Source organism: Gymnoscopelus microlampas (assembly GCF_963454915.1).
Source record: "Gymnoscopelus microlampas genome assembly, chromosome: 21".
NCBI classification, from domain to species: domain Eukaryota; kingdom Metazoa; phylum Chordata; class Actinopteri; order Myctophiformes; family Myctophidae; genus Gymnoscopelus; species Gymnoscopelus microlampas.
Genome location: NC_139958.1, coordinates 27,092,195 through 27,114,003, shown reverse-complemented (window position 1 = coordinate 27,114,003; position 21,809 = coordinate 27,092,195). Strand labels below are relative to the sequence as shown.

The 21,809-nt window shown below is 42.1% G+C and overlaps 1 protein-coding gene across 1 annotated transcript in view; it reads left to right on the top strand.

Moving 5' to 3' along the window:
* LOC311037885 (transmembrane protein 132C) overlaps positions 1–21,809 on the top strand; it is a gene marked incomplete at both ends in the record, with an annotated part of 185,402 nt that overhangs the window by 129,160 nt on the left and 34,433 nt on the right. The window contains one exon of the mRNA XM_084047177.1: positions 2,331–2,520. Within this exon, the coding sequence (XP_083903303.1) occupies positions 2,331–2,520 (190 nt within the window). The remainder of the gene's footprint in view (positions 1–2,330; positions 2,521–21,809) is intronic.

Below are 21,809 nucleotides of genomic sequence, written 5' to 3'. Positions count from 1 at the left end.
TGGACAGTGCAGCGTTACATTGACTAGTACAGCGCCACTATAAAGCCATCCATTGTTGAAGTTATGGATTGTAGCATAGCTGTGCGCAGCATAAATCATATAATCAGCCACCACCATCACCACCATTGAGCATAAAACAATGTCAGGCTGCTGACAGCTTATTATGGCTCAGTATCATAGAACATTTTAACCTTTCATTATTTTCTCCTTGAATAGGAAAGAATAGGAGATAAATTGATGATCTTTTCCTAGATTAAAGTTAGCTCTTATCACAATTCATGTCTTTGCACTGCACAGGTTACTATGTTGTAGGACATTGTCTTTGTCTGCCTGTCTGTCTTGTATGTGTGTCTGTCTTTCTGTCTTTCTCTCAACATGGAATACAGAACATATACATTATAACCTACTATAACACACACACACACACACACACACACACACACACACACACACACACACACACACACACACACACACACACACACACACACACACACACACACACACACACACACACACACACACACCTTTTGTAGGTACAGCTGTCAATCCAAACAGCCAAGCATTCAAAAATCTAGTAAATGAAGCCTACAGAATACTTTAGAAATGGCTGTAAATGGTTTTCACACGTATAGCACATTATTGTTTGTTACATGTTTTAACATACAATAATACCACTGTAGTTTGGGCATTTACCAAAAAACACGCTCTCCACAAAATGTTCAGTAGTCCACTCCACACTGTACCTTAGCACACATAATGCATTGTATAATGCATGCCTAGCACAACAGTACAGTTGCAGACCAGTTCACTCACTATGTGGTTAGATTTGCACAAATATTCACCTGTGATCATACTGTGCCAAAGCTTCACAGGATATTTGATAACTATTTAGTACCATATATTTTTTACTTCAACGGGATAAAGAGGCTCTTTGGCTGGCCTAGAGTTGCTGCTCAAGCGCTTTCCTTCTAATACTGTTAGTTTTATCCAACGGTAGGTCTTCAACCTCCAAAACTCATATCCCCTACTTTTTTTTTTTGGTCTTTTAATACATAGTGGATCCTTAAGTCTTCACTTGCTAACTCATAAGAAGAATTGGGATGGGGGAGTTGTAAATGCAGTCTTGGCAAGAATATTTTCAAGAAACCTTGGACCCCTAGTCCCCCACACCCCCACCCTGTGCACATTCTGGGCTCTAACCTTGTTCCCAGTGTGAGAGAACGAAACAATAGAATGCAGGCCAGGATTAAAAAACCAGGACACAATGTGTACACCAACACTGCTACATCCTACTGTCTCTATTGTTCATGTGGTTGGTCCCAAATGGTATCATTGAATTACAAAAGCTCCTGTCACATTCTTTTTTTTCACAGTCATCAGAACCACAAAATAAATGCTTGCTATTCCCTTGCTTTTCTCCCTGGCGTGCCAACTCTAGGCACAATTTGTATTCTTCGAGATGCCATGTAGTGCCTGGTTGTTAGAGAGCTTCTGTGTCTTGGTTCATCTGTGATGAACAATACCTGAGGGAGAGGCAGTGGCTTGATCAAACCCAGGGCTCTGCAAATCCAATACATTTTAGGGGTTTCTGTATGCATTGTTTTTCTGCCTTGTTTGCATCATGATCAGGGGAGAGAAAATGAATTGCTTGCCAAGGAAACTTTAACTCACAAGTTGCATAGAGGAAGAGCACAAATAAAATGCTGTTTTGTGCCAATGGGATAGGTCTGTGCGATTGCAGTTTAAAAATTAACAGTTAGCTTGATACCTATTTTTGGTGATGATGTAATTATCATTGTTGCTTCTGTATTTAGGAAATATATTGTATGTAGTGGGCTGTGTTAGATTTATAAACCCTGAGTCTTCTGTCTTCATTTGCCAACAATTACATGGTATTGCATGTTAATATATAACTATCCCCTAGTCCTTCATAATTTGTCATATAATTAGCTTTTAACAGGATCATGGTAGTGTAGATTTAGATCTATTAGTCTTTATCATTTAATATGACTGTCTTTGATTGCTGGACCGCTAGCTTTAATCTCTTTAACAGCTTCACAGCTCGCCAAATGATCCTATTAAATAACGCTAAAAGTCCTTCTTCTTTTCTCTCCCAACTCCTTTGCCCTTTTCCCTCTCTTTCTTAATTTCCCTGTTCCCATCCCCATTCAATTCTACTGTCCCCTTCATTCTGCCGCTGATATCTCTCTTCCTCTTTTGCTCTCGCTTCAATTCTTGCCCATTTCTTCCCGTCTCTTTCCCCATCTTTTCTACTACTACCACTATCACACGTCTTCTCCCTCCCTCTTCTCCCGCTGACCATCTAGGGGGGAGGCAGCAGGGTACCAGCGGGTGCTACAGGTGGACCTGGAGGTGAACGCGCTGACGGTACTCCAGAGTGGCAGGGAGGTCACATGGCAGGTGGAGTACCCGCTCACCCGCACGCTCAGCAACGAGGTGCAGACTCTCATCCGCCTGGCGCCACAGGGCCTGGGGGGCATTGTGCCCCTGGCCATGGTGAGTGATGAGGAATAAGCAATGGAGATTTGGAGAATGCGTGTCCCAGGTTTCAAGTGTGTTGATACGGTATATCTGAATAGTTGTTCACTTCAGTTGGTGCGTGCGTGTGTGTGTGTGCGTGCGTGCGTGCGTGCATTGGGGGTTTATGTGTATGCATGTGTGTTTGTGCAGTATTTGGATATACTGTAAGTGTTACATGCATGTGCATGTAATAAGTGGATATGTCTGGATGGACCGACCTCAGTCAGCAGTGCACAGCAGTCTCCAATGAAAGAGCTTTTGCACCCATGCTGAAGGAGCTCAGTGGGAATCACTGTGAACTGGGTTTCATGCTGTGTATGTACACCTGCTGTACAGTAACTATTACACATGCATTGGTGTGTCTTAGCTTAGGAATGCTTACTTCTCCTACATTTGTGTGAGCGTGCGTGAGAGAGAGAGAGAGAGAGAGAGAGAGAGAGAGAGAGAGAGAGAGAGAGAGAGAGAGAGAGAGAGAGAGAGAGAGAGAGAGAGAGAGAGAGAGAGAGAGAGAGAGAGAGAGAGAGAGAGAGAGAGTGTGAGATCCAGAGCAGTGTGTGTATCCACCCTCTCTGCTTTAATAGTTGTCTCTCCTCACCAGGATGCTGGCTCTTTGTCTCACTATAAAGAACACATATCCACACACCCACGGTGGCATATATTTCAGTCGCTTTGTAATTCTAAACACATATTGTATCAATGATTTATCCATGTCTACCATGTTGCAATCTTCGTCTCTGTCTCACAGTGCAAAGATTACGGTTCTTTTGGGTCGATTTTTTTTACTCTGGGAGTTTTGTGTTGCTGTGCATGTACATCAGATCATAATACAGCCCTGTTTCTTTTTTTATGACAGTGACTATGGTTTGATTCAGCACTACAGTATTCTCTGATGAAAAGCCAGACCTCTGTACTTTTTATTTACAAACAAAGCTTGCACTTTTTAATTGTCAATATTTAGCTCAACCACATGAAGACTACTGTCCCTATTCCGGGCATGTCATAATAGGCGCACATTCGGTGAGCTTGTAGAAAGGGTATTTTTACTATTTGATATACACAGAATATAGCTTTACGTGGTTAATGCAGCATTCAGAGCTCACTGATTGAGAAGGTGACCTGAACAGTCCTTTTAAAAATGGATCCATGAGTTGGTAAGTGGTGTCAGACAGTTGGTATTCTGATTATGAACATCTCAACAGGATAATGTGGAACTGTTTGGCCATTATTTTCATTCTTTTAACCATGTGTCCCCTATTCTGGGCTGAATTGGGCAAAAGATAGCAGATTTACAAGCTTGTAGATCTGATATTTTCGGTGAAGAGATGTGGTGTATAGAGGGAAAAAGGAGCAGACCAAGTACAGAGCCCTAGGGTATAGGGTTTAAACATGATGGGAGCATCATTACGGACGCTGCAGAGAATTTATAATAGGTTAAAATTTCTCACTGATAATGGCTTTGTGGAAATCAAAAGGCCTTCAAAGCACTTCAGGGTCTTTTATGATGGCAATTTGGCAGCAAGTCACCCTCACAAACATTTATGCTCCACAGCCCATGCGGTAGCCCCTCAGACTGATTGTGCCCGTAAACTTTTGTTATCGCCTTTGCCTTTTTACAGCAAAAGACTTGCCTTGAATGCTGAGCTTGAATGATAGATCTTAAAATAACCTCCGCAAATGCATAGAGAATGATTAAAATATTTGGCTGATTGATTGTGTGGCTGACTCACAGACTGTGGAGGTGTAGTTTATGTACTGTATATTTATTGCTTTTTATACCATGGCATACTAACACAGTCAAGCATTTTAGCGATACCAAAATCATGTATCTGCAGAAGACACATTTGCATTTACATTAAATTGCGCTTAACGTTATGAAGGACAGCGAGGGCAATAACATAACTTAAATCCCTAGATACCAACATTGCAAGTAAAGAGAACGGGCCATAACACCAAGTAGTATAAACTTGTTTATTTTCTATTTTTAGGACGTCGAAATCAAAGGTTTAAAAAAAACTGTGTGTCCTTTAAGGAGAAAGACAAAAACAGCTTAAACATGCATACTTTAAATGCTGTTGACTAATTAATTGGCTCCTCACAAACCACTCTCTTTAGATGTCATACAGCATTTACAAGATAAAGTACATTTCACATCCTAATTGGACGATGATACATCTGGAAGCCAAAACGTTGCTTTATCGCAATGTGACAAACCCCCCAAAAACAAACAGAAATCAAGATTCTTACAAGCTGAGAAAATGTTGATGAATTAGCACTTTTCTTTAAAATGAAAGTCTCAGCAACATTCAGCCGATTTCAACAGAGCTGCTTATGTACACACACCAGATGCTCAGTGTTCCTTTGTTGCATCACAGTCATAAATTGCACCATGATAGCACACAGAGAGATGTTTGATGGGTTGTTCCAGATGAGAGATTACGATAACCCCATGCAGTAATGTCCCTGCAACTTCTCTCTTTCACCATATCGATTCAACAAAACCCAAACTTGAATTATTTGCCCCTATGCATTTAAAATGGTATGGCATGTGGTACCTTACACATTGAGAAAGACATTGATATGCATCATTTTGGAAGAGATAAACTGTAAAAATGTATGAATGTTGGACTCCACTACTGGAAAACTGTTTTATTTATTTTATAATTATATTTTATTTTATTATGGGGCTGCATCTCAGGGTTAAACTATGGGAGTAATATTGTCTCTCTGTCATGTTGGCAGAACAATGTAGTGTCTTTGAGTGGGTGTTAAATATGTTTAATCCTTCTCCTGCAAACTCTCTGTTGAAATCAATGATTGAAATCGATGTGTAAAAAGATTATCACATTAGAAATGTCTATCCTACGGATACAACCCACAATCCTATCAGATTCAATCATTCTGCTTTTACTTGGACCTGACACTAGAATCCAAGCACTATATTAACTAGAATGATACAGAGGCGCATATAAGGTATCTCTCTCTCTCTCTCTCTCTCTCTCTCTCTCTCTCTCTCTCTCTCTCTCTCTCTCTCTCTCTCTCTCTCTCTCTCTCTCTCTCTCTCTCTCTCTCTCGCTCTCGCTCTCTCTCTCTCTCTCTCTCTCTCTCTCTCTCTCTCTCTCTCTCTCTCTCTCTCTCTCTCTCTCTCTCCCTCCCTCCCTCCATAGGCACATTGTGTGCTTTCACAAAGAAAGATAAGGTCCCAAAGCTGCTCTGCATTGTGAATAGCTCTCACTCCACTGATAGAACTATTGCAAACAGTAAGACTCTCTTAAAATTCCTCTCTTGACCCACCAGTTCTTAGTAACTACTAAAGCTCTATTTCTGACACTCTTTATCTCCCATACATAATGTGAATTTCACAGTGAAGACTGATGGGCATGGCTCTTATCTTTTACTTGTCAACAAAAGTAATTCAGAAGAAAAAACTAAAAAGCTCTTCCCCGGTGAATATATATTCTTGACTACCCTGTACATCAAGGCAGAATGTGAATGTTATTCAACATGAATATTAAAACACATCACACATTATATTATACCTATGTTGTACTTCTATGATTACATTAAAGACTAAGCCATAGGTCTGACTCCTAACTAGTGTATATCTCTGATCTTTGCACTGAACCATGCTGAGAGCTTATCGCATGGTTTTCCTGACCAGAGAAGACAGGCCTATCTCACCTTGCCCCAGAGTCTTTCAAACAGGGTGCTGTTTATAGAAACACTTGATAACTGTATGAATGTATTATTATAACATCATTTGTTAATATGTTCATATGATTTTATTTTAGCATAAATGTGGTGGTGTAGATTTACATTTACACCATCTCATAGGTTTATATAGAATATCTTAAGTTATCATGTTCTGACATTGCACTTCCAAACCCAGGAAATTGATGAAGAGTAGATACTGTAGGTATGAAATGGTTGCATGCATTTTATACTGGCTGGTTCAACTCTCCCATTTGATTTGCCAACATAGCTGTAGGTGGCACTAAACTTTACCTTTATCTTTCTTCCATGAAAGACAAAGTCACGCACCATTCACACTGTGTTGACTCAACTCAACAACCTTAACTAACCTCAAGCCTAACTCAAAACCTAAACCTAACCACACTAACTATCTACACCCATACTACAAGTGCCGAAACGTAACTAAAATTAATGCATTCTACCAAACCAAACTTATGCCTAAACGTAATCTATAATTGCAGCAATATGGGCAAGACACATAGGCGTGCCAGACAATGGAATGGAAATGGCTTCTTCTGTGGGAAACTACAAACTGTGCAATCAAACTAGGATAACAGTGTTTGTTGCTGACTGTAAATGTCCACTTTGGCAGGGGAACTTACAGGACGGCACCAAAATCCCTGGCACTTAGCAACACTAGTCCTTTGAGTATAGTTTGCCATATGCCTTGTTCCCTTATCTTTCTGTGATGGCTTCACAAATTCACACCCACATGCATGCACGCACACACACACACACACACACACACACACACACACACACACACACACACACACACACACACACACACACACACACACACACACACACACACACACACACACACACACACACACACACACACACACACACACAGTGGTGGAAAAAGTAATAATTTATATCTGCAAAGTAACTAGTAACTAAAGTTTTCAAATAATTGTAGTGGAGTAAAAGTACAATATTTGGATCCGAGATGTAGTGGAGTAGAAGTAAAAGTATTGGAAATTGGAAATACTCAAGTAAAGTATACAAATACCTCAAAATTGTACTTAAGTACAGTACTTAAGTACAGTACTTAAGTAAATGTACTTAGTTACTTTACACCACTGCACACACACACACACACACACACACACACTAGCACGCACGCGCGCACACACACACACGCGCACACACACACACACACACACACACACACACACATACACGCACACACACACACACGCGCGCGCACACACCCACCCACCCACGCACACAATGATTCAGGCATCAGGCCATTCCTCATTGCTTTCTCAGTTTGACAGCTAAAATGCTCTGACTGATATTATAGTGAGATGCTCATGGTAACAATGGGGAAAGGGTTGGGGCTGAGAGAGAGAGAGAGAGAGTGAGGGAGAGTAGAATTAAGAGACACGTTGAGTTACACTGGGTACCCTTTTGGTGTCACTTTTCAATGTTCAGGGTACTCCAAGCGGTGCGAAAGCTATACCTTGACCAAGCTCCAACATAATGACGACCGGGGAGTGAGAGACAGCAGGGCCGGATTCATGTCAGAATGGGCCCTATAGGCCCCCCCACGGAAATGCATGTGTTCCGTGCGTGTGACAATTTGCTTTAGTTACAATTAGTTTTTTTCCGGATTTGTAACTTTTTGGGGTGTTTTTGTTACATTAATTCGGTTCATTCGGTTAATTCTGTACTCCATGAAGTGAAGATTGTCGATTGATTTTTTTTTCATCCGTGCATTTTTGCCCCCCCCACCCGACAGGACATTGCCTGTGCTTAAACACGGCCGTGAGAGAGAGAAAGGGAGAGACCTTTGTTAGTCCAGGGGGGGTGGATTCAGTTTCAACTTCACCCAGCTGATGGCTTACGGGATCCAGTTAGGGGTTAAGTGTCTGGCTCAGGGACACTTCGACATATAGACCGGGGCTGGCAGCCGAAACCATGGCCTTTCTCATTACCAAGCAGCCTCTCTACCCACAAGCTTCGGCCACCCTAAAAGTGAGAACACCTCATTACCAAGCAGCCTCTCTACCCACAAGCTTCGGCCACCCTAAAAGTGAGAATACGTTCACAGATGACCTCGTCTGCTTACCTCTTTGCTCCCTTTTATGGCAAAGGGCACAACCATGGTACACAACGGGGTGTGCCAGGGCCAAAGAAACTTACTTGCACAATCACCAAAGTACCCGTTACATTTCATAATACCTTCATAAGAATAATCTCAGATTAGTATAACACTGTTTACCCTGCTTTTCCTCCTACTTTTGGATAGCTATAGGGCTGAACCAAGAACCCAAAAGGCTGATTGCAACTATATTGATTTTTTAAATATATAGCCTCCTGTCTGCAGCTCGAACATCTCATCTCTCATTGCCATAAAACAGACACAGCCAGCACATGGTTGACTTTGTGATGGGAATGATGTGCTGTTGAATTTATTACCCATGGTATATGCTGTGTTCACCTTGCAGTACATGACAGCTCCCAATGTCCTTGTAGCTTGTTTGACAGTATTGCGGTTGTTAGTGGCCTATGTCATCAGTTAAGCCTAATATAGGGGGATTCCGTCGTACGACGGTCTCGCTCGCTGAAAATAGCAGATCTACATGCTCACAACGCATTGCATCATTAAGCATTACTTAACCTGTTAATCTATTGTAGGCTGTCTGGAGACTGATCTGATTTTAGACAAAGGGAGTGGAGAGAGTTTAGGGATCACAGAGTAAAGTCACAGCAGAAAGAAGTAGGCCTACTCTGATTATTTATTATTTAGTAAAAGTAGCAATACCTCAATATAAAAACACTCTGTTGAGTAAAAGACCTGTTTTACAATTTTTACTTAAAAGAACAAAAGTATTGGCCTGATCAGTTCCTGTACCAAAGTAAAAGTCCAAAAATGTGACTGTAGATTGGCCTTTTTGAAAATAGCCAATATACAATCTTACAACGTGATCAGCTATATTCGAATAGACAAAGTATATGGCTTAAATGGTTATAGTGTATGATTTGTATTAACCCATTGAGGAAGAAGTTATATGGCTGCTTATATATAACCTTTATATTATACCATCACTTATAATACTTCTACAATACATTATGATATTTGACCGATTGTAAGAGCCTAAATGTCTCCACTAGGCCTAATAGCTATTGTTTTGGTACAGCCTATCTTGTTATGGTTCAGTTTGTCCTTCAGGCAGCTACAGTATAGCTATGATCTCTGCCCTTGGCTCGAGGCAGAACTACCGTACCACTGACATGAGTGTTAATGTACTTCTGACCATGATATCATGTACATTTGTAGAATCGGCCTCCGGTAGTCTAAATCTGCAAAGTAGGCACTCAGAGGCAAAAAAAAATTGCCTCTGAGATGTAGAGGAGTAGAAGTATCAAAAATGTACAAAGTTACTTTCCACCACTGGAAATAACCCATAAAAGAGACAGACTTGAAAGAGAGTGCATGTACAGAACATGCTGATTCCATTGCATCCTCCCATGAGTTTTTGATCTCTCACTTCCCTCATTGTGCCTCTCTGTTCTCTCATTAGGAGGCTGCGTGCATGGCTCCATAGTGTATTCCAAGCCCTATCATTATTATTTTATTCATAGCCTCGGAAACTCTCTCAATTCCAAAGTCGCTAACATTAGTGCTGCATTCACACAGTCCCATAACATTCTAATCAGAGCCATTATCATTGTGCCTTACATTAGCTTTATTGCCATGGGTGAGCCTTTGTATACAATAATTAGGGTCTGCCCAAATGTGTGTATTCCCTGACTTGTCTTCACACTAGTTTGTGACAGATAATGTCGGACATACATCCATACTGTATGTTTTCATTTTGGGGAAAAAATCATCACACCTGAAAATGAAGATCATATTTGACATTTGACAGTGATTTGACGACAACGTCCAAGAAATGGACAGACACAATGCTTTCTACATTCAAAGAATTTTTGGTAAGACTTTATATTAAGGTCGGGTCTGTAATGCGTTATAACTACATTTATAATAAATCATTATAACACTTGATCCATCCCAGCTGCTGAAACACTCATTCACACATTCACATCCCGGCTTGATTACTGCAACAGTATCCTCAACGGCACCACCTCCAAAGTCCTCAACAAACTCCAATATGTTCAAAACTCAGCTGCCCGTCTGCTCACCAGTACCCGCTCCAGAGACCATATTACACCTATCCTCCACGACCTACACTGGCTCCCGTCAAACAAAGAATCCACTACAAAATCCTGCGTACCACCTGCAAGGCACTCAATAATCTGGCTGCCCCCTACCTCTCCGATCTTCTTGAACCATATGTCCCCTCCCGTTCCCTCAGGTCCAGTGAAGCCAACCTCCCCAAGGCCAAGTACCATACCTGGGGGGACAGAGCTTTCTCTGTTGCTGCCCCCCCTTCTGGAATGCACTCCCCAACCACCTAAAAAATGCCCCCTCCCTCCTCTCCTTCAAAACCTCACTCAAAACCCACCTCTTCAAGATAGATTTTCCCAGCAGAGGTCTGGTTAAGATGCCTCCCCAACGCATGCTTAACCTTTAATCTTTTTAATCTAGCACTTCTTTTTTATTTTTTTATTCTTAATAAAGTCGGTTCCTTCCTTTTCTTTATGTAAAGTGACTTTGGGTGCTTAGAAAAACGCTATTTAAATCTGAGCTATTATTATTACTAGAAGCTCGGCCCCGCACGCCCACGTATCGCCCGCAGCCACTTGGCAGCGCATATAAGTGGCTTAGCGTCATGAGGGCCAGTGGGGCCGTGGCTCGGTCAGTGAAGACCCTGTAGCGCGTCTGATATGTGGCATAGAGGGGCGGATTTTAAATCTCCAGAGGACACATCCGTGGGCTACCACTGGTTCAGCGATGTGTGCGGTCGCCCTGCGGCCCCTCTTCCTCCACCAATGTGCAGTATTGAGAGCCTTGACGTCACAACATTTGGAGCGATGGCCACTGCACTCTGGTTGGTTAGGGTACACCTAGGGCCCATGGAGGGACCCACTTAAAGCCTGCGTGGGCAAACCCAGTTAGGACCCGCCTCGGTCCCACATAAACGTGGCTAGTTGGGGCCCACCTAAGGGCCAGGTAGAAGCTACTTATAGCCCGCATGGGCATCGCAGTAAAGACCCACCTCGGCCCCACGTAGAAACGCCTAGGTGGGGCCCACCTAAGGCCCATTTCCGTAGTCACAAACGGTGCTAGGGTGACCACCTCATTTGGTGGCATGCAGGGGCCTTAAGCAGCAGTAATGTAACACAAGCTTAACACAGTAGAACCGAAATTAGCAGAAATTACTACATTTCCCATGATGCCCTCTGAATGGTTGCTGCCAATACGTTACATTGTGTCACAAAAACCCACAAAATACACTAAAATGAAACTCTTCAACGGGCTAAATAGGTAGAATTGATGACATTTACCAGACTAACGTTTATACTGGTTGTTGGTAAGATGTGTAACATAGCCGCTTCAGTCACGACAACAGCGTTAGCATTAGCCGCATGCTAACGCTACTCGTTCGTTAGCTTAGCTACACGCTAACGGCTCATTATAGGCAGCGCTTGGCTAATAGTCATGTAACCCAACTAACGGCAACACAGTAATGGACATAAACATTCACATACATGCTTTAGACACTATTAGCAGGCAGCATTAACAACCAGCAGCAACAGAATCCAAGTTGCAGGCCACGTTAGCAGCTAATGCTGTGTGTGTACGATGAGGGTCGGCAGGTCTGTTTGTCGTATAAGCGATTCTGTGCTTATGCATGCTAACGGCTCATGTTAAGCACCCCTGGCCACTAATCATTCAAATACAACGAACGCTATAACAGTAGTGGACATAAACATGCGTTACATTAGTAGCAGGCTGCAGTGACCTAAAAGTCTTGACAATATGAATGACAGGGCGATTTATTAGAGAAATGACGGTGATTGTGCTGTCCAGCTCCGCTCGCCCAACTATCACGGAGCCCTGCCGTTACTGCGTCTGTGATGTCGGCAGGGAGCTGTGTGTCTGAGCGAGTATTGGATGCTGCTATCTGGAAACTGCCCTGAGCATGACACAACCAATGAGAGGTAGCGCTTTCGTTGTTGCTAAGATACGGTGTGTGGCACATAGCGTCTCTGCTCGAACATGATTGGCGTAGCCTGCGTTGCCAGGTCTGCCTTTTGTATAAGCGATTTTGGGCTTATTTGGGCGCTTTTGGGGCCCGTTTCACGGATGTGGCAACGAAGGTGCTCAGTTTTTGTCGCAGATGATGATGATTGGCTGTTAAAAGAACCATCCGGAAGTAAATTGCGAGCTGCCGAAGTGATTTGCATAAGTATTGGGGCTTAATGCGTTTCATATTAATTGCACATCCTGCAAGTACAGTAACGGTATGGGAAGCAGGTGTGGACACAGGCAGAATATTGAGGAATTTTAATGGAAAGTTTGGAGTTATTTGGGCCACGTGTCTGCTTGGAGACCCTCAACATGCAGACTCCATGAGTGGGCTCGTCACTCCATGAGTGGGCTCGTCAATTATGGTAGCTGGATTATTGATAATAATTATTGTTTATAATTATGCACAACATCTTATAACAAGGTTTATTAATTTTATAACTTATAATAATATAATGTGTGTGGGTCATAATGCTTTATAAGCTCAGTGGAACAGCACACTATAAATACCATGTAACACTTTAAGTTAAGGTTGTTATAATGTGCTGTTCCACTGAGCTTATAATGCATTATGATCAGCACTTATAATATGTTAGAAACGTTGTTATAAGTTGTCAAACATGATTATAAAAATGTATAATGAGTGTTATAATTCCTTATAAGTGCATTATGCGATTATAATGCATTATAGACCCGGCCTTTAATACGATACGATAATACTTTATTGTCAGTTTGCACTGAAATTTGTCTTGCGACCCAAAAACAGCCATGTATGCAACATATAACAGTACACACATTTGACATGACACAAGAAAACAACAAAATACAAAATACAAGAGCAATGTCCACCACTCAGCCTACCCCTGGCTTATAACTCCTGATTAAGCCTCAATGTCGTCTGATGGACAAAGGACCTCTTCAGTTTGACCTTATTGTATGTAGGAACACTGTATCTCCTTCCTGAAGGCAGCAACCTATATTCTCCATACAAAGCATGGCTAGTGTTTGAAGTGATATTCCTTGCCAACCTTATCATACTGTTATCATACGTAGATGTATAGAGCCTCTGAAGTGGTTGTCCAACAATCTTTGAACAAATGTTCACTTGCTGCAGCAGTTGTGACTTTAAAGCTACAGACAGACATCCATACCAGGTGGTACTACAGTACTGCAGGACACTCATAATAACAGAAGTGAAAAACAAAAGAAGAATCTGTCTACTAGCACCAAAAGATCTCAGACGGCGAAGGAAATAGACTCTTTGTTTTGTCTTCTTACTCACCGATTCAATCTGGTCTTTCCATGACAAAAGGTGGTCTATTACTAGTCCTAGGTATGTATACGAACATACCTGGTTGATCTGTTCACTATGAATAGTAAAGTGTTACCACATTTTTCACCTTTCTGTTGTTGTACTAATGCTGGAGTAGTGTGGATGTGCAAATGTAGCAAAAGTTTTGCGTATAAAACTAAAGTTTGTGTGGATGTAGCCTTAGGCAATGAGGACAAACAGAGTAATAAGATGTGTCCTATGCAGATGAAGAGAAATAAGTCCAAAGGACAGGAGCCTGTAATCTGTAATTTACACACTGTGTTATCACCGCATCATAGCCGGCTAGCTTTATCATAGCTAGTGACCATCAGTCATCCTGCCGCTCTGTCAGGAACAGCATTTGGAAATGGCTTGGCATGAGAGCTATAATGGGCTGTGTGTGCACTGAGTCTATCCACTGGCATGCTAAGTATCCTTGACATCTGCATATGGTACTAATGCCCCTCATAGTTTAATTCAGTCCTCTTGTGGATATGCTGTCATCTAATTTTCTGCTCCATCTTCCCGCTATCTCTATCGTTATCACGTGCGTGCGTGCGTGCGTGCATGCATGCGTGTGCGTGCGTGTATAATCCCAGTTGCAGCCTCTACTATGTACTGTACATCAACCAAACTTTACTAAACTAAGCCTGTCCTTTCTCTGTCCATTTGTACGGTATGTGTTGGTCATTTCTGCTGGCTTGCGTTCTCTCTCCTTCTCCTCAATCTGTTTGTCTGGCCTGAGTCTCTTACGTATGGCCCGCCATGGCAGACCCTAACACTGAGCTAATCAAATGTCCAACAAAATAGCCATGTGTGATGCTTTGTCACAGACAGCCGTGTTACCAGTATTGATGTAGGCATTTTGCTCTCCTTACTGTAATCTGTGAGAAAGTAAGAAGGAGGCAAAACAACAGTGCCTTAATATTTAATCCCACTAAAAGTATTGCGAGCACACAGTGACAAGCATTAACAAATACACAATAACAAAAGGCCAACAGATTGTCATGCCAACAAGTTATGTAATAAATCAATATCTAATTAATGAGGAGGGTATAAATCACTGCTTTTCCTGATTAAATAATCAATACTGGTATTTATTACTTCTGTTCATGGCAGAATGCCCCCAAAGAGAAATCTTTATTTGCTAATACCCAGAAAAAAATGCGATCTTAGATGTTTTGTCAATTGCATTAAATCATGCCAGGCAATGAAGTTTATTATACAGTTTATTTTATCCTCATGAATATCCTATTATGTTTCACCCACCTTTTTTATCTGATTATTGTTCTGTTGTGTTATTTATAGATGTCGGTGCAGAGAATGTAATGTAAGATAAATGATTGATTAAACACATCTCTCACAATGAACTCTTCCATGGAAACTGGTAATTAGACCGAGAGAGGTAGAGAGAGAGAGAAAACTATAGCTAAAATGACTGACATCTCCTTTACTTATGCAGACAGAAAAGCCATTTTCTATCTTTTTTTCCTGTTCTGTCTCCTCTCTTGTCATTTTAGTTATCAGTGCCATGCTCCAGCTCATATATTTCTCTGGATATAACGTCGCGAATAACTTGGCTGCTGTACTGTACCTGTTCCCCAGGCCATAACCATAAAGAGATAACATTCGGAGGAATCCTTCCTCCCTTCCTGCTGTTGTATCCCTGTCTATTTAAAAAATAAAACATACGTATTTCTCTAGAGATGTTGATGCACCTGCCCTTGCTTTCATTTTATCTCCCGCTATAGGCATGATGTGTGGACATGTAGTATGTGTTTGAGTTGCAGGGGAGATTGTATGGGCACGACTTTTCATTGATAATTGATATGAACTGAATAGCTTGCACTCCTGCAGCGGCAATATGAAATTCTATTCACAGGTGCTGTAGGCTAGCACGGTACAGGGTCTGTGAGCTGACAGTCAGTCTCAGTCAGTTAGTGAATAGTGCAATGCTGAGTTGCGGTTCTCCACGGGTCCGAGACGTCTGTCTGGTGAGTGAATAATGAATGCTGCCCAGTGTTAAGCAGTGTTCTGGGTCGGGGACTAAGCTAAACTTATTTCAGATGTCAGACACCCTCCCAACACACACACACACACACACACACATGCACAGACACACACACACACACACACACACACACACACACACACACGTGCGCACGCGCACACACACACACACACACACGCGCGTGCGCGCACACGCACACACGCACACACGCACGCACGCACGTAGACTCACAATATATGGACTCCTAAGAACAATTTATCTGGCAGGGGCTACAGGCAGAGCCATAAACCAAGTTAAACAATTGTTTCTGTTACAGAATTACAAAGGGGATCAATGTGAGGTGAGAGTGGAAGGCGGTCTCGTGTCTCTGTGGGCGTGTTCCTTGCAATAAGATCTAGAGATAACAACAAAGGGGACACCTGTGATTAGACCCTTCAGCCGTCACTGTTTTGGCACTGCCCTTGGAAACACAATTATGCCTGATTTATATTTGGTTGCGCACCGTGTCGCGCAACAAAGTATATGGATTGGGCATTGCAGTATCTCCCCTTCAACGATTGGTCGATACCAATATTTGTGTGTGCGTGTGCGTGCGCGCGCGTGTGTGTGTGTGTGTGTTCTCCTGATTTCTCTGACTGTTACAGAAGTGTTTCCAATATGATTTTAGTTCAAGTTAAGAAAGTTAACAAGTTAAAAGTTCACCCGATAATGAATGTGTACTGATTGTCAGCACACAATCAGCTTGTGTTAATCATCTTGAGGTTTGTGAGTGGGTGATGCTTTGTTGCAGGCTCTGTTTTACTAACATTTGTTGTATCATAAGTTAGGTTATGTATATCTGGTTGCAGGAGTAGGAGGTTATGTTTTTGTGTAGGAGAGGTGCGTGTGTGTGTGTGTGTGTGTGTGTGTGTGTGTGTGTGTGTAGTCTACTTTATGTATGTGCTGACACGCGTGCATGCTTGTGTGTGCATGCTGTCGATAAGCGCCTGTGGCCGAAAACCACTGTACACCGCTGTCGGTGGCATGAGGCGTCTGCGTGGGTTGATCACCTGATTCTCCAGCAACATCGGCAACGGAACACGTCAATAAGAGAGAGGGGACGGCTGGGGGGTGGGGTGGTGGTGCTCTCTCTTGCATTTGCGTAGTGTGAAGAGAGAGCGAAAGATAGAGCAAGACAGAACATGTGTGTGTATGTGAGAGAGAGAGAGAGAGAGAGAGAGAGAGAGAGAGAGAGAGAGAGAGAGAGAGAGAGAGAGAGAGACACACAGACGCACAAACGTCATGTTTAATGTCAATGTTGCAGACAAACAATACACTTAAATCCTGCCCACTGCAGGGGTGTGTTCAACAACTCAAAAAGCCAATAACATATTTTCAATTCTCTATTCCTACCCCGAGCACATACGAAACCACAGACAGGATTCAGAGTAGCGTCAACATAAAATCTGCACAGTGCTTGCAGGTGAATACTATGATTATTGAGACAGAGGGAAACCAGAGCTTTGTGGGCACTGCCCACCATGGCTGGGGCGCTGTAAATTCTTAGGGAAACACGTTGTATTAGTGGAAGTTCAGTTTTGGAAAGTGTCCTTTCAGTGATAGAATTGTGAGCAACTGCTCTGCCTGCCTGTTAAATGTATCAACTGGCTTTGTAAAAACATGTTGCTCACATGACTTTCATTTTCTCAATTCACTGTCTTGTCTTACGCATTTGTTAAGAATTAGACTAAGACATTTTCCATTCAAGATGAAAGCCATTGAATCATGGGGATCTCGGGATCCACATGGGAATGGCGTGGCCCTAATGTGGCCAGCCTATATGACACATCTATGACATGACTATACATGTGGGCAAGGTTTCAGCCCGATCCAAGCCCTATTGACTTCTATTATAAAACCAAAGTGAAATATGAAAATATAAAACATAATTATGTGAAGGTTAGCGTCAGGATAGTGTGTATATGAAGTTCGGCGCTGATGGGCCCAGCGGTTTGCGAGATTAGCTCTGGACACACACACAGACAACACATCGACACATAGACTGACCATCTTATAGACAGTTGCTAGCCTCCTACAGAGGCACTCAATAAAAATAATTGTCTTTCCATTCTGCATGGACAGTGTGTGTCTTTTGTCTTATGGCTTCTCTTCCTCAACTCTTGCTCAATGTTGTCTCATGTTAGCTGTCGTTGAAAAGTTGTAGCTGATCACTAAACAGGTAACACACCTGGAACATTTACATGCTGCCAGGGCCATTCCTGTGTTAATTTGCACTGCACCCATGATTGGCTGGTGTTCACATTCAAATCAGCAAACCTGAGCATGATTGGACGGCAGATGATATAAATGGATGTTTTTTGTCTGGGTTTTTCAAATTGTTCTGTGATCGACCAGAAAGCCCCTCGGGATCGCCCGGTCGATCTTAAAGACATGGTTGCCCACCCCTGCTTTAAACCCTTCCAGTGAATCTATCTTTGACCAGCGGCTTTACAAATGCTATCTAAGCAGTAGTGGGTTGTCTGGCGCCATGCATGCACATCATTCATCCACCTCCATATCAGCCTTCACAACACTCCCTGCCGTCCCCCCCACCTTAACCCCCACTGCGCGGTGGTGTAATGGCCTTTTATCGATTCCCTTCCTCTTCCCCGCTTGCACCCCCTCTCTCCTCGCATCTTTTTTTCCTCCTCTACGTGCAATGACGAGAGGTTGTTAAGATAAGCTGTTGTGCTGTGTGAGAAGCCATGCCTCTGCTCTCTCCTACTGGGCAGCGAGAAACAACACTCTGTGTATGTGTGTGCGTGCATGTGTGTCTGTGTGTGCGTTTGTTTGTATTGAATGTTGTGTGTGCATGTGTGTCTGACTGAGAGCGCAAATGAGGGTGTGTAATAGTGAATGACTGCGTGCATGCAAGTCTGTGTGTGTGTGTGTGTGTGTGTGTGTGTGTGTGTGTGTGTGTGTGTGTGTGTGTGTGTGTGTGTGTGTGTGTGTGTGTGTGTGTGTGTGTGTGTGTGTGTGTGTGTATTTGTGCTCGTGCATGCACATCATTTAGGCTAATACGGGTGCTTTGGGACTCAAGTGTTTACCTACTGCTGCGTACACATAGGCTCTATGAATAAGAGATGCAGTCCTCCAGCCCCTATAGCCTACCCCCAGGAGGATGTCTGGCAGCCGAGCTAAGACCTGAAGAGAGGGACGGGGCTTCTGGTTCTCATGCCTCCCACATCATGCCTGTCTGTCACAGCAAATCTCTCATAATTTCACTCCCAAGGCCAGATGGGCAGATGGATGTAAATGTCCAGAGTTGCCAGTAGAGAGGCCAAATGTTTTAATCATGACAGGTTCCCATGCAGATATCAGTGAGTCTTGCACAATGTTTACTGTTATGGTGGTTGTTGCTGTTTTAGCAATTAAATTGCAACTTAAGTCACTTGATTGAGGTTAGAACACCCAAAACTATTGGTACTGCAATGATTGATTGTATAAATGCTTGCACACGCTCTCTCTCATGTGCACGCTCACTCTATCTTGTGCTCTGTGCTCCCTCAGTATCTCTCTCTCTCTCTCAACACACACACACACACACACACACACACACACACACACACACACACACACACACACACACACACACACACACACTTCCATTGGTCGCACTCTCTGGGCTATTAAAGACCCCCTTCATTGTTTGGGATCATAAAGCGAACTCATAGGCCTATATCTGTATGTATACTACATGCTTATGTTGCAGAGTAGCCCTGCCTGTATACTTGCGGTGCATATCTTTAACGCAGAGTGAAGGAATTTTATCTTCTTAAGAGTTGGGTGGACAAGAGCAGCCTTACAGTACCTAGAGTATAGAGTCTAATAATTAACACCAGCTGTGAACGCTTGACTGTGTGTGTGTGTGTGTGTGTGTGTGTGTGTGTGTGTGTGTGTGTGTGTGTGTGTGTGTGTGTGTGTGTGTGTGTGTGTGTGTGTGTGTGTGTGTGTGTGTGTGTGTCTCTCTTTCTGAAATGAAACTGAAAGTAACAACTTCTCCAAAAGGAAGGAATGGCAGGTCTAATATTATTGATGCATTTTGGCTGTGTGCAATAATGCAACTGCAGACATTATATTGCCTTTTGTTAGGCTATTCAATGTTAGTTTTAATTTCTTGAAATCACATTTATTTAATTTGCAATACTTCAACTGTATGGCATACTAAGGTTTTGAGACATTGTATTATATTACTACACAATAGTAAATAAATTCTAAAAATATGTTTTAAATAACTGATCTATGGATTATAGTTATGATAAGTTTTGCCATAATCATGTAGCTCTACAACAGAGGCATAGCCATGACAGCAATGGTACAAAACAATATTTAAGAAAATGTATATATACTGTATTATATATTTTTTAAATAATCATTTTCAGCCATTCGGCCAATTGTTTCCTATATTCGGTATTCGGCCAAGAATTTGATATACTGTAGTTATAGCAGTGACTGAGGTGTAGTGGAGTAGAAGTAAAAGTACTGGAAATACTCTAGTAAAGTAAAAAATACTTCAAATCTTTACTGAAGTACAGTACTTGAGTAAATATAATTAGTTACTTTACACCACTGTTGTTCTATAAATCTAATTATTTTGCTGGAAAAACTCTGGCACTGTAGTGAAAACGTGGCTTAAAACATGGTAATCATTACCTAACCACCCACACACATTACAAGGTATTGTTTAACTTCAAATTGAATTATTATACTTAAAATGGTTTATTGGGGCTCCTTACAAATTGCATTGTTTGTTTTTAATGTCAATAATTAAAGTAGCTATTCTTCTTAATACATTAAAAAAAAAGTGATCTACGTAGTTAGTAGTACGTAGTAGTAGTGGCAGTGTCCGAGACAACAGATGCTGACTGAATGCGTGTGAGCGCGCATGCTCTTCCGCAACTGGTTTCGGCCCACATCAAGTCACCATTTGACCAATTCGGCCCCTTCACCAAAATGAGTTTGACACCCCTGGTATAGACCATAATAGTCACAGTCAGACATTTGAAAATTATAGAAATCACTCAAGTGTTTCCATGTTAGTGATTCACAGTTGGTCAAGAAAAATACTGACTTTTGAATAGCAAATTTTTCATTTCATTTTGCCAGCGCTTTAATAACTTAGAGGTTTATTAGGTTTTCTGTCCTCTACTGTTCCTTTTGCCCTATTAGGGACACACTTTGAAAACGTATAAATTAGATTATACTTTGACATTCCGCTTTCAATCGGTTTTCATCAACAGATGGAAATTCTTCAAAGGGAACTTCGGCTGAACTGGACACACACTGAGCTTAAAAATGATGTCCATGTCCTTGGCCAGATATTTCCCACAAACACATTGGTGACACCTGGCACATGAATATGTGCCATAATGAATAGTTTCTCAAATATCTTGCAAGGTGCAATATTTGAGACATTAGGAGTCTAATTTAAAATATCTGTATTTTCCTCAAAATGTATATAGTATAGTACCTTATCAGAGACCCAGCAGTGGGGTACTATTTTGAAGAGAATACCTTTTTTCATGCTTAGAAATCTTAAGGCACCCCTTTTTCTAATGCCCATAAAGTTAGAGCCCCCCTTTTGACCAAAATTTGAATGGTTTCAATTTGAGAGCTTCTGGGATGAAATTCAATAGTCCATTCAGACTTTGAAAAAGTGATTTGTCAGTCATTATGGTTCACTTTAATCCCCCAACTTTCTTACAGAACATAATCTTAAAGCACCCCCCACCCCCTTCTGTTAAAGATCACATTGTCATGGGTCTTTAAAAAAATCACACCCTGTGTGAAGGAAGCGGTGCCTTTGGGGCGGGCCTTAACTCATTTCAGTTCGTCCCTATTGGTGGTGTGAGTCCACTTACCAAATTTGTACTTGGGAGCATGCTGCAAACTGGAATGATGGCTGTTTAAAGCCCAGCCAATGGGCAGACAGAGGGGGCGGGGCTTAAGTAATGACAGTTAGTCCCTATTGCTGGCTTTAGTCCATG